Below are 12,142 nucleotides of genomic sequence, written 5' to 3' on the forward strand. Positions count from 1 at the left end.
TCTGAAAGGGGAAATAGCAAGCACGGTTAGCAGGTAATGCTAATGCTAATTCAGCAGTGCTGGCCGGGGCTAGGAGCAGGCTACAGGCTGATAATACTCCCCTCTAAATGAGGAAATAATGGTTAGCGGCTATTGCTAATGCTACTCCAGCCCTGGTCTTGGAGAACTAAACTGAAACTCCTGAATAACACTGCAATTTGGTGGAGTGGATTTACTGCTCCTTACAACCTGACTGAAAATTCATACATGCATTGGATTAAAAGACGCACTGATGATTTTTTTGGAAATTAGAAGAAAACTTTACAAACAAAGGATGCTCTTCTCATAAGTATACAAAGGATTCTTCATTTTAAAAACAACCTTCTATGGCGTAGCATCCGAGAAATGCAATCTACCTTGGCTGGAGACTACAATTTGAAATGCAGCTTGTAGAGGGGATTTTTAGCACTGGCTTTAATGGATTTCCACAACTATGAGTGGACCCTAGTTTGACATCCAGCAATTAAACCAGGAATGCAGGGAAAATAATATATGGATCATATGCTTTGCCCTTAGGTCATTATCCAGTATCGATACATAAACAATAATCTTTTCCATCTCTAACTAATATGACACCTAAGTGTAAGTCTATAAGTTATTTAATAAGAACCCCTAGGTTTAAATGTGTGTAGAAGTTGTTTAAAACGTCTTCAGCAGTTTCCCTGAGAATAATCAGGTGTTAACATGTAAACACTATACTCCCTCATCTGAGGCAGTTCCTAGAACAGTACATCTACGAAAAAACCCATTTAGGAGCCTTTAAACAAACATAACTGCTCTCAGAATGAGGGAGTGTTTGCTCTTCTAAAAGCGTGTTCAGTATTAATGGCCCTGTCTCTATTCAGTCTCTGATCAATGCATTGTCGACGGTTCCCTTGTTGTGCACGTGTGTGTGTGTGTGTGTGTGTGAGAGAGAATAAAAGAGAGAGGGAGGTAGCAGAAGGTGAAACAAGGACTCATTTCTGCTGTTTTTAGGATATTCACGAGAGACGTGTGTATGTGTTTGTATAATTCATACGCACAGAATCCTCCATGGCATCGTTCATATTTTTTATGAGAAGAGCAAAAAAGAGAGCGAGTGAGAGAGAGAGAGATGTAAAAGAGAATAAATTGGTAAAACTAATCACACCCTGATGATCATTCCCTAATGATCTCATCATCAGTGCAGAAAAACAGCTGAACCTGTACACACCCGCAGTGCTTTAATCTGCTTTTATTTTGCCTTTAAAGACACTCTCACTCATCTGTCCTGCGCTCAGCTATATTTTTTTCCTCCTCTTTCTTCCTTCCTTCCCTCTCTCTTCCATCAGTTCCTCCCTCCTTCCTTTCTCTAGCCATGTGAGCAGAGCCTGGTAACCTTGGTGCTCAAAGAGTGACATCATTCTGCCTGTCTCTGTTCTATGTCTCTCTCTCTGTCTCTCTCTCTGTCTATCTCTCTGTTTCTCTCATTCTCGCACTCCCTGTTTTCTCTCTCCCTCTTTCTCTTGGGTCTGTGCACCCTTCTCTGATCTTCTCCCTCTCTCTTTCTGAATTAAATATATTTTAATGTCAGAATTTTCTCTCTATCTAAATTTGCTCTTCTTCCAGAGTCCAAAGTACTTTGTCAGGGTGGTCTCTATAGCTAGGCTGCGCCAACTGAGACTAAGGTCTATAGGCAGGCAATGCTGGCTGAGTCTGTACCTCATCAGGGTGGTCTTTATTGCCAGGCAGCGCTGACTGAGTCTGTACATCATTAAGGTGGTCTCTAAATATAGACAACACCTGAGTACTTCGTCAGGGTGATCTTTATAGCCAGGCTGTGCCAACTGAGACTGAGATCTCTATAGCCAGGCTGTGCCAGTCTGAGTCTGTACATCATAAGGGTGATCTCCATAGCCAGTCTGTACATACGGGAAACAAATGCCATTGCAATGTTTTTTTTTTCAACTATATATCATGATATTAAACAGTGTAGCCTCACCCCCACCCATGCGCTGTCCTCCGTCAGACACCCTGACCAACCAAGAGCTGAGTTAGCATTTTAGAGTCAGCCGAGCACTTAAAACCCGAGGAAAACAGCAAAACAACAATCAATAATCTGCCCTTTAATCAAGCATTTAAATGGCCATTTAAAAGGTAAATAAGAGTGTTTTTTCTGGGGTTAAAAGTGGGATTTTAGCTGTAACTGGAAATATCTGCGCAAAATTGTGCCAAACAGAGGTGCACAACTTTCGACAGGCTGTCAGCGGCTGTGTTAACAAGCACCTGCCCAGCCATGTGTAGGCCATGCGGTTACCTCGCGTTTATGCCCGCTCCCTGAATTTGTTCCTTGTCAGGGTGGTCTCTATGATTAAGCTGGATCAAATTAATAACAATGGTCTTTCTCAGGGTGGTCTGCTTATTCAGGCTGAGTCTGTATTCCATTAGGTTTGTATATAATGCCAGACTGTGCTCAGAAAATCTGTGCCTTTTGTCAGGGTGGTCTTTAGACTGTTTAGGCTATTTCTATAACCGGGCTATGCAGACTGAGTTTGTGCTGCATCAGTGGTCTCCACAGCTAGCCTGTGCTGAGTGAGTTTGTACCATGTCAGGGTCGTCTCTATTGTCAGACTGTGCTGACTAAGTCTCTGCCTTGTCAGGGTGGTCTCTATAACAATTTTCTCCCTTTCGTTCAGTTCTCGCACTGTTTTGTCCCCTTCTCTCTCTCTCTCTCTCTTTCTCTCTCTTGCACTCCCCTCTCAGAGTGAAGCAGAAACATTATCAGGAGAAAAAAAGGAGCAGTGTACTGACACATGAGATGAGTGTTAACACAGAGCTGTAAACACAGAGCTGTTGTGCTCGTCTGAGTACAACAGTGCGCGTGTGTGTGTTTATGCATGTGTATGTGTGGGGGTATGGATATAGTGAGTGTAGATGTAAAGCTGACCCCACTGCATTGGGCCAGTGTTACTTATGTAATGTTTACATAACAAAAGAGGCGCGCTTGGGCGGGCTTTTATTTGGTGGGCCTGTTGGTTTACAGGCACAGAGTGCTCGTGTGAAGTGCATCCGAGTGGCTAACTGCATCAGGACACATTGGCCTGTCAGCGGTGAGCAGAATGGCCCTTTGTACCACAACAGTGCGGCGGTCTGTTTGCCACGGCCCCCTGCTGGCGACAGGGCGCTACTGCTCTCGGCGCGGGCCGGCTGAATGGAGTCTTTATGAATGGTTGAGGCCGAGGGTGATTGTGAAAGACGCTTACTGTCCGGGAAGCATGTATTTATGTGCTGTGGAATACGCAACGATTTCTCTGAGATCATTTTAAAAGAGACTGGTGGTATATGGACACACGCACAGACGCACACACAGGCTCATACACCACGCTTGTTCTCTATACCTCTTGGCAGCTAAGGAGAGATGGGCGGCTCCTTCTTTTGGAACTTTCTGTTCTTTATTATCATAATGCTCTCTGAGTGGAGCTTGCCAGCAATAGTCAACCTCTCTCGTCCCCTATCCCCCCTCTCTTTCTCTCTCTCTTTCCCTCCTCTTCTTGGATCGAGATGTCCTGCTTGTACTTTTCCTCTGTCAAATTTCACAGCAGTTTCTCCACTCTCCCTCTGTCTCCCTTCCACTTCTTATCTCTCGCTCCCTTCCATTCTCATTAGTTTGTTCTACTCTATGATCAATGTGATCCCCCTGATCCTCACAGTCTTGTAACCTCTCTCTGTCTTTATCTGTCTGTCTGTCTGTCTCTCTCTCTCTCCCCTCCCTTCTCTCTAACTTGTTCTTACCCATGATCCCCCTTTCCTCACTGCCCCTGTTCAGCCACATTCTCGCTCTCTGATTTTCTCTGTCCGTCTCTCTCTCTTCTTTATACTTCTCATACTATTTGTTTGTTCTCACCCTCTCTTACATTCTTCCTCTTCCCCCTGCCTTCCCTCCCTCTCTCTCTCTCTCTCTCTCTCTCTCTCTCTCTCCCTCTCCCTCCCTTGCTGCTCGCTCGCTCGCTCACTCCCTCCTCTCCGTGGCTGGATGTTTACCATCTCTCTCTGACCACCAGCAGAAATACTCAGCGGCAGTGAGCAGTGTAGACTCGCGGCTCTATAATGCGCAGGGATCTCTCACTGGGTAAGGTAGGTTCCCGCTGCCGCTCTCTCTCTCTCTCTCTCTCTCTCTCTCTCTCTCTCTGTCTCTCTTTCTTTCTCTGCATGTTGTCGTTCAGGAGAGGAAGCGTTGCGTTTGCATGTTTGGCGTTCGTGGCACTACAGTTGACAGCTGCAGTGATCCCCCCTCCCCTTTTCTTACAGAACCAGGCATTTGCAGAGTGTCTGGGGTCCGTGGTGGGTTGCCCAGGCTCTAGGACTCTAGCAGGAGCATCAAGAACACTGTGTTTCAATGCACTGAAAAAAGAACATGGGTGGGATTGCAGCAGGGAGGTCTTCCTAAAAGTTTAAAAAAAGCTGGGTAATTCAAGGCCAACACAAGACCGGACCAATAGCATTGCGCCTTGCCTCTCTCCAAAGGCTTTGCTTTTGGCTGCATTTTATAGCAAACTGAGAAAGGAACTCTTTGCGGATACCCCCATGTTCTCTGCATGTTTTCTGCAGCAGTTAAAACCTCCAGATATGTGCGGCCCAGTTTTAAACAACAGCAAGGTTGTTGAGTGTGTGTGTGTGTACAGTAGTGTGTGTGTGTGTGTGTGAGAGTTATGTAGTGGGTCTGATTGTAGGGGCGAGGAGAGAGGTCATGAATTGAAGAAAAGAGGAAAAGGAGATTGCTGAACCCCGACTTCCTTTTTGTGTCACCACTGAGCGCTCAGGCCAGCACTTTTCTCTCTGCCTTTACACTCTGTTATACTCCCTGGCTGTCCTCCTGCTTTCTTTTCCTTCTTTCTGTTTTCTTTTAATATTAGGAGAAAAAGTGCAGCTCCCACTTAATTAAACTTTTTATTTACTTTAAAAGGCTATATTGTAAATTTTTCTAGGAGAAAGGGTATTCGGTTTTTTATAGGGCTGCTCAATATACAGCTCTGAAAAAAATAAGAGACCACTTCAGTTTCTGAATCAGTTTCTCTGACTCTATTTATAGGTATATGTTTAAGTAAAATGAACATTATTGTTTTATTCTATAAACTACGGACAACATTTCTCACAAATTCCAAATAAAATGCAGAGCTTTCAGACCCCAAATAATGCAAAGAAAACAAGTTCAAATTCATACAGTTTTAAGAGTTTAAAAATCAATATTTAGTGGAATAACCCTGGTTTTTAATCACATTTCTTAAGCATCTTGCCATGTTCTCCTCCACCAGTCTTACACGCTGCTTTTAAACAACTATGCCACTACTGCTGCAAATAATCAAGCAGTTCAGCTTGGTTTGATGGCTTTTAAATTTGGTAAAACCAAAGAAACTTATTATTTTAAGTGGTCTCTTATTTTTTTCCAGAGCTGTATAGTTGAGTGCAGTGAATCAAACTAATAATTGTAAATATATAATTGGCACTGTTTTCATGTTTTATAATGTAACTACTGGAGGCAGCTTATATGCTCACAATATATTAGGGGTGTCACGATTCTCTAAATCCTCGATTCGATTTCATTTTCGATTTGAGGGTCACGATTCGATTCGATTCGATTCTCGATTTTCTTGTTTTTTTTCTTGTTATTATTTTATGCCTCATAAAATTTAAATAATATATTTATTATTATTATTATTATTATAAATATTATTATTATTATTTATTAAGATATATATGGTAATGCCATCTAGTGACTTTTTTTGGTAGCAACAGTGTGCACTATTAAAACAAGCAGTTTATCAGAGCTGTGTGTGGATGGCTGGTGAAACTGCTCATTACATGAAGCTGCAGTTCTTCATCCAACCACTAGCAGCAGCAGCACAAGCCCCGCTCTCTTCACTCAGTCACTACTTCAGTACAGCCCAGCCACGGGCTACAGAGCTCAGCCAGTCCGTTTTAACTGTTTCTGTAAACAAATAAAGGTTTTAACCCCACTAATCGGATAATACAGCTCACTACAGTTCATCTTTCAGCCCAAGCAGCTAACAGCAGCACGTTAGAACAGCCGACACGGAGTCACTGCTCGGATTACATTATAAACAGGTCAGTTAGCGCGCTGCTAACCTCAGGATGTTTATAACTACGGAGTTTAGTGGACACACCACGGCCGCCAGGTAAGTCTTTTAAAGGCTACTGAAGACTATTAAAGGCTATTAGAGGTTATTGAAAGCATTATTGGGGGGCAGAAATCAGTACAGGCTGGTTAGATAAGTGATGTGGTGAAACCAAGGGCGTAGGAGCGGGCTTGATATTGGGGGGGACACATTTGCCAATATGAACCCAAGCCCACGCAATAGTTTCCTAGAACAACATTTGTGGAAATTACTTTTAATTAAAAGTAAATTATTATTATTATAAGGTGATTTTACAACCTAAACATGTTACTCCACATTACAGTTACTGTTGTTAGAAAAATTATGCATGCAATGTCTGAATTATATACATATGACAAAAATGATCAGTTATCACCTAATATTTAAAATAATATTGTCAATTCTGTCGTATATTTACATTTTCTCCTGCACTCTTATTTTTTTTCTACTGAGAGCTCTTCTTAAGATGGTGTCCTTTTATGTAAAAGAATGTAACTTTACGTTTCATAGAGAGTTTTATAAACGTCAGGATAAGTGGTCTTACTGTGAACTACAAATGAACAGAAGTCACGTTACAGCAGTGTTTCTCAACCCAGTTCTTACATATTCTACTGCATATTAACACTGTTCTGCATATTCTAGCTCTCTCTCTGGTGGATATACATGATTAATTTAGGCTCCATAGGGGGCTAAAGGATTCTAACAGGTAAACTCTGTGACTGTTTATTAGCTGATCAGCTGGATCAGGTGGAAAACACTAGTTTAGGGCAGTGATCGGGGTTAAGTAACTGCTTTAAACTACCAACTTAAAGTACTGTACTAAGTTCTGGCTATCCTCTACATCCAGCTTCTAGATAACTAGTTAGCTAAATTAATTTTCGTTCATTATAGCTAAGTCCTGTAATCCTAAATGAATAAACAGTTTGAAAATGAAAGTGATTAGCTGATCAGGTACAGGGAAACATTACATATATAGTTTATTTTTTTTCTTTATGCCTGACTCCCAATCTAGCTCATTCCAAAGATAAACTAACTCACTCTCACAGCTGCAGTTTATTAATCACAGTGGGTTTAAACTGTGTGCTGATGTGTATTTTAACTAGCTATCATAAACATATCATCACAGTTTACGTGGTTAGCCTATCGTTACCTTTTTTTATTTTAGTAAAATCTCCGTATATCCATCTCTGTTTTAAAATCAGCTGAAGCTGCTGCATCCCGATCCCGCTGCTAAATCTCACAGCGAGGGGACGGGGCTTCCCCAACAGGAAACTGCCTCTGCTCCGCGCGCCGCAGCAAGCAGATTGGCTGTTTGTACTGAGAGGCGGGACTTAATACCTGAACCAGCTCCGTGATTGGTCCGGTCTAGGGATGCAAATGATTAATCGACTTTAGATTAATTGTCGATCAAGAGTTTGCTCGAACAAAATGTATTAATCACGATTAACCGCTAGAGGGCGCTGCTGTAGTAACTTGAACAGAGCGTGAGAACGAGAGGTGAACACGTCTCGCGAGAGACTGGGGTTGAAAACAAAATGAAGCGGGCGAAAAGAAGTGCGGTGTGGGACCATTTCAACATTGTTAATTTAGGCAAAGAAGTCAAATGTTCTCTGTGTAATGCGGTATTAAAATACAACAGTTCTACTAGCTCACTCAGTTATCATTTGAACACCGTGCATGCAGCTCTCTTGCATGGCACCAGTGCACCTGGTCAACCTAAAATCACAGCTACACTGGGAAGGCGAGCGTGTGATGAGAGAAGGGCAGAGGGCATAACAGAGAGGATATGCAGCATGATCGAGAGAGATTTGATGCCAATCAACACAGTTGACGGTGCAGGATTTCAGGATCTCATTGCGTTCCTAGAGCCAGGCTACAATACCCCTTCGAGGCCATCAATAACCTCCCGCCTCGAAGCTCGCTACGAAAAAAAGAAGGGTGAGCTAAAAACAAAGCTAGCTACTACTACTGCTGTAGCCCTGACAACAGATTGTTGGACGGCTCTAACAACAGAAAGTTACATTACCGTGACGTGCCACTACACTGACGAGAACTGGCAGCTAAAATCTGCAGTCCTGGTTACGACGAACATGTCGGATAGACACACCGCTGACAATTTAGCTGACAAGCTCAATGATGTTGTGGAGACTTGGGGACTCTCCAGTCGCGTTACAGCGTGTGTTCACGACAACGCTAGAAACATTGTCCAAGCAAACAACCCCACACGAGTCAGCTGGAAATCAGTTGCATGTTTTGCACACACGCTAAATCTCGCAGTCAATGATGGCTTTGCTGCTGCTGGGATAAGCAGAGCAATAGTGGCAGCGGGAAGGTTGGTGAAACATTTCCACCACAGCACAATCGCAGCCAAAGCCCTGGAAGAAAAGCAACAGCAAATGTCGCTTCCACCGCATCGCCTCATTCAATCCTGTAAAACCAGGTGGAACTCTGTCTTTGACATGTTTCAGCGCCTAGTCGAACAGCGGTGGGCCGTGTCAGCCGTGTTATCAGACCGGTCCGTGACAAAACTGGCAGATGCGAGGACGCTGGAGTTGAGAGACGACTACTGGCAGCTAATGGAAGATATGGCACCCGTGTTGGGAACCCTGAAGTGTGCAACTACGGTGATGTCTGCCGAGTCGGAGGTGTCAATCTCAAACACTTACCCCATCACCTTCAGTCTAATAAACAATCACCTCGGCGCTGCAGACGGAGACAGCCAAAAAGTCGCAGAGTTCAAGGAAAGAGTGCGAGATTCGCTGGGCGAGCGCATGAAGGTATGCATCCATTAATTATTAAAACTATCTATATTCAATAATAATAATAATAATAATAATAACAATAATAATAATGATAAAAAATATATAATGACGCAAACACCTGAATCTATTTTCAACAGATTAAGTCAGATAACCTCGACTCATCCACCCCTATGGTCGCAACTATGCTTGACCCTCGCCACAAACACCTGGGATTTCTACCTCCAGCTACCAGGAGGTCAGCTCATTCCAAACTGCTTGAACTGGCTACAGCTGAACGCGACAGCGTCACAGCAACAGGTGCCGCCGCCGCTGGAGACGACGTGAACACTGTCCAGACAGCAGCGCCTCAGCTACATGGGTCTACATCTGCTATGAGTTTACTCCTGGGTGAAACCTATTCCAATGCCCACAAAGGTGGCGTGGAGAGCGAAGTGGACATGTACTTAAAGGACCCTCCTGCACTTCTTGAGCAGAACCCCACATGCTGGTGGAAAGTGAATGAAGGGAGGTTTCCGACGCTGGCAAAACTAGCAAAACAGTATTTGTGTACGCCAGGCACATCAGTCCCATCTGAGCGTGTATTTTCAGCAGCTGGCCTAACTGTAAATAGACTGCGCACACGCCTTACCCCTGACCACGTTAACATGCTCATTTTCTTGAACAAAAATATATAGGTCCAGTTGTGATATGAGCTGTATAGCCATTTGTCACATTTCAGACACGAAAGGGTAACATGATTTGATCATTACTTTATTTGCTTGTTCTGGTTTGAGGCCCTGTAATGTTTTATGTTGTGTCCAGGGACCCTGTGAACATTTCATTCTATTTTGCTGTAACCCTATACAAATTAAGGCAGAAAATGTTGTGAATGATTCAGTTGAGGATTGTTGAGGATTTCCTAATTAATAGCCTAGATGCAGTTTCTTCATAATCTATAGGCTCAATAATATTCTGTTTGGCTGTCTATTTAATTTCTTCTATTCTTTTTTTTTTAATATGTCTAATGTTTCAAATGCAAGAACTGAGCCAGTCCTTAATTTATTTCTTTTTTTTTTTAATTAAAGAATGTATTTTGTTATACCATAAAAAAAACGTCTGCTTTCTTTTCCTAATGCATAATTACTTGAGGAATATATAATATAATATAATACAATATAATTATCATAATATAATATGCACTTTTTGAACTCAGTGTTTTAACTATTTAGCTGATATTTTTAAAGCCCCTATTGAAACACTGAAATTCAGGTGAAAAACGCCGCTTATCAATTAATCGAAAGTCGATCGATAAGATCAATCAACTAATGATTAATGAATTAATCGATAATTTGCATCCCTAGTCCGGTCTGTCTCCTCATTAATAATACAGCTGATCTGAGCGAACTGATGTCATTTTTGGGGGGGACAAATCCAACTGTTTCTAATATTGGGTGGGACATGTCCCACCCATCCCCCCCGGTTCCTACGCCTATGGGTGAAACTGTGACTAGCGCTGTCACAGTGATGTTTATTAACGTCATTAAAACAGATTTTGTCAGGTATTGTCTTATAAATATTTACACATAACTTATATCTCTCCTGAAAAGCTTTTATTTTAGTCAGAAACACGCTTGTGTTTACTTTATCTGAGAGAAAGATGTTTTTTAATTCAATGGAAAGCAACAGGTGTAGTCAATTATAAGTTTAAGATTTTTAATCCACCTCACTGTGATCTATAGTCAGTGTTCTCAAGTCACACTGACACACGCATTTCAGCGAGTTCACACGCTCTCACCTGCGCGCACCCACCCCTCCGTTAGATACAGATACAAAACCTGCGCGCCCAACCCCCGTCCCCCCTCCCCCGTTGGACAGATAAAAACAGTGATCACACTCCCGCCGACTGCGCTCATGCAGTGCCTATCTCTATTTAAATGAATAGGATGCGCTGTGTTGGTGCCGCGCCATTTGCGTAGCGCGCTGCGCTATTTGCCTAGCGCGCGCGGGAGGGATCGTCGATCCTCTTTTTGACTTCGATACTCGAGACCGTGACCTCATTTCGATTCGATTTCGATAAAATATCGAGATCGTGACACCCCTACAATATATTATTAATGACCTGCTGGATTATTAACTTCTGGTGAAATCTAGTTTAATATAAAACCTATGCGATGTACATATAGGTTGTTGGGCCGATACATAGTGAGGTAGGTAGATATGATAGTGAGGTTTGTATGTAGCGAGTGAGGTAGGTAGTAGGGATGTGACGAGATCTCGCAAGATTAAAACGTGACAATATTTCTCGTCAAGCTTAAACCTGTCTCGCAGTGTGGACTTTTTAAGTGGGATCTGGCAACACAGTAGCGATAGCAGCGAGTGTGGTGGCTGAGCAGTAGGAGCAGCTCTCAGCAGAAGAGGAAAATTCAGGCATTTGCATAGAAGATGCTTCTGCTACTTTTCCAGTGGAAACAATAAACGGTAACAGAGTGACCAACAAGACACAAACCATATGTAAATACTGTAAGTAAATCGCACACGTGACTGTTTCATAGGCAGTTGTACTAATCCCTTAGCTCTGTACTGTATTTAAAAAAAATGTTCTGTCTCTGTTTGCACTTCAAGCATAGTCTAAATATGACTGGTTATGGTTATGGATAGTTAAATTACAAGAGATTTAGGAGAAAAAACACAAACCATAGGTTTAATATGACTGGTTGTGGTTTGCCTAGAAAGTTTTATTTTTATTTCTATTTCTTATAGAATCAATGTGTGAGAGAAAACAGTCTGTTACGTTTGCGTAATATGATTTTGTCAAATAAAACTCTAGTTTTCAAGCCATTTTATATTTAAAATTTTCTTTAAAATTTTCTTTTTAAATCTCGTCTCGTTCTCTTGAACCCAGTATCGTGTCTCGTCTCGTCTCGTCTCGTGATATTAGTGTCTCGTCACAGATGGTAAGGGATAATAAGGTGGGTTGGTATTTAGATTGTTAGGTAGATAGGTGAGTCGATGGTGAGGTAGATTGTATGGTAGGTAAGTATGTAAGGCTGTTTGGTAGGTAGTGAGGTAGGTAGGAGATGATGAGTTAGATAGTGAGGTGGGAACGTATGTAGGTTCCTGGGGAGGTAGGTAGATGAAAAGGTAGATAGAAAGGAAGGTAGGTAATTAGGTATGTAATGTAGTTTGTTAGGTAGGTCAGTGATAGTGAGGTAGATAATTAGGGAAGTAAGT

General features: G+C 42.3%; 2 protein-coding genes across 5 annotated transcripts in view; both read left to right on the forward strand.

The window, feature by feature from the left end:
- ece2b (endothelin converting enzyme 2b) overlaps positions 1–12,142 on the forward strand; it is an 81,434-nt gene that overhangs the window by 11,541 nt on the left and 57,751 nt on the right. The window contains exon 1 of one of the 4 annotated variants that reach the window (XM_007236754.4): positions 3,062–4,131. The exons of 2 other annotated variants lie outside the window; for them this stretch is intronic. In XM_007236754.4, the coding sequence (XP_007236816.2) occupies positions 4,105–4,131 (27 nt within the window). In that variant the 5' untranslated portion in view covers positions 3,062–4,104. Of the gene's footprint in view, positions 1–3,061; positions 4,132–12,142 lie in introns of those variants that run through there. One more of the 4 variants, XM_007236755.4, reaches the window with a different exon arrangement.
- Positions 7,149–10,265, forward strand: LOC125782637 (E3 SUMO-protein ligase ZBED1-like). The gene is made up of 2 exons (XM_049467331.1): positions 7,149–8,947; positions 9,070–10,265. Exons 1-2 carry the CDS (start codon positions 7,706–7,708, stop codon positions 9,604–9,606), a joined length of 1,779 nt encoding a protein of 592 aa, XP_049323288.1. The 5' UTR covers positions 7,149–7,705; the 3' UTR covers positions 9,607–10,265.

Source organism: Astyanax mexicanus, chromosome 18 (genome assembly GCF_023375975.1).
Source record: "Astyanax mexicanus isolate ESR-SI-001 chromosome 18, AstMex3_surface, whole genome shotgun sequence".
NCBI lineage: Eukaryota > Metazoa > Chordata > Actinopteri > Characiformes > Acestrorhamphidae > Astyanax > Astyanax mexicanus.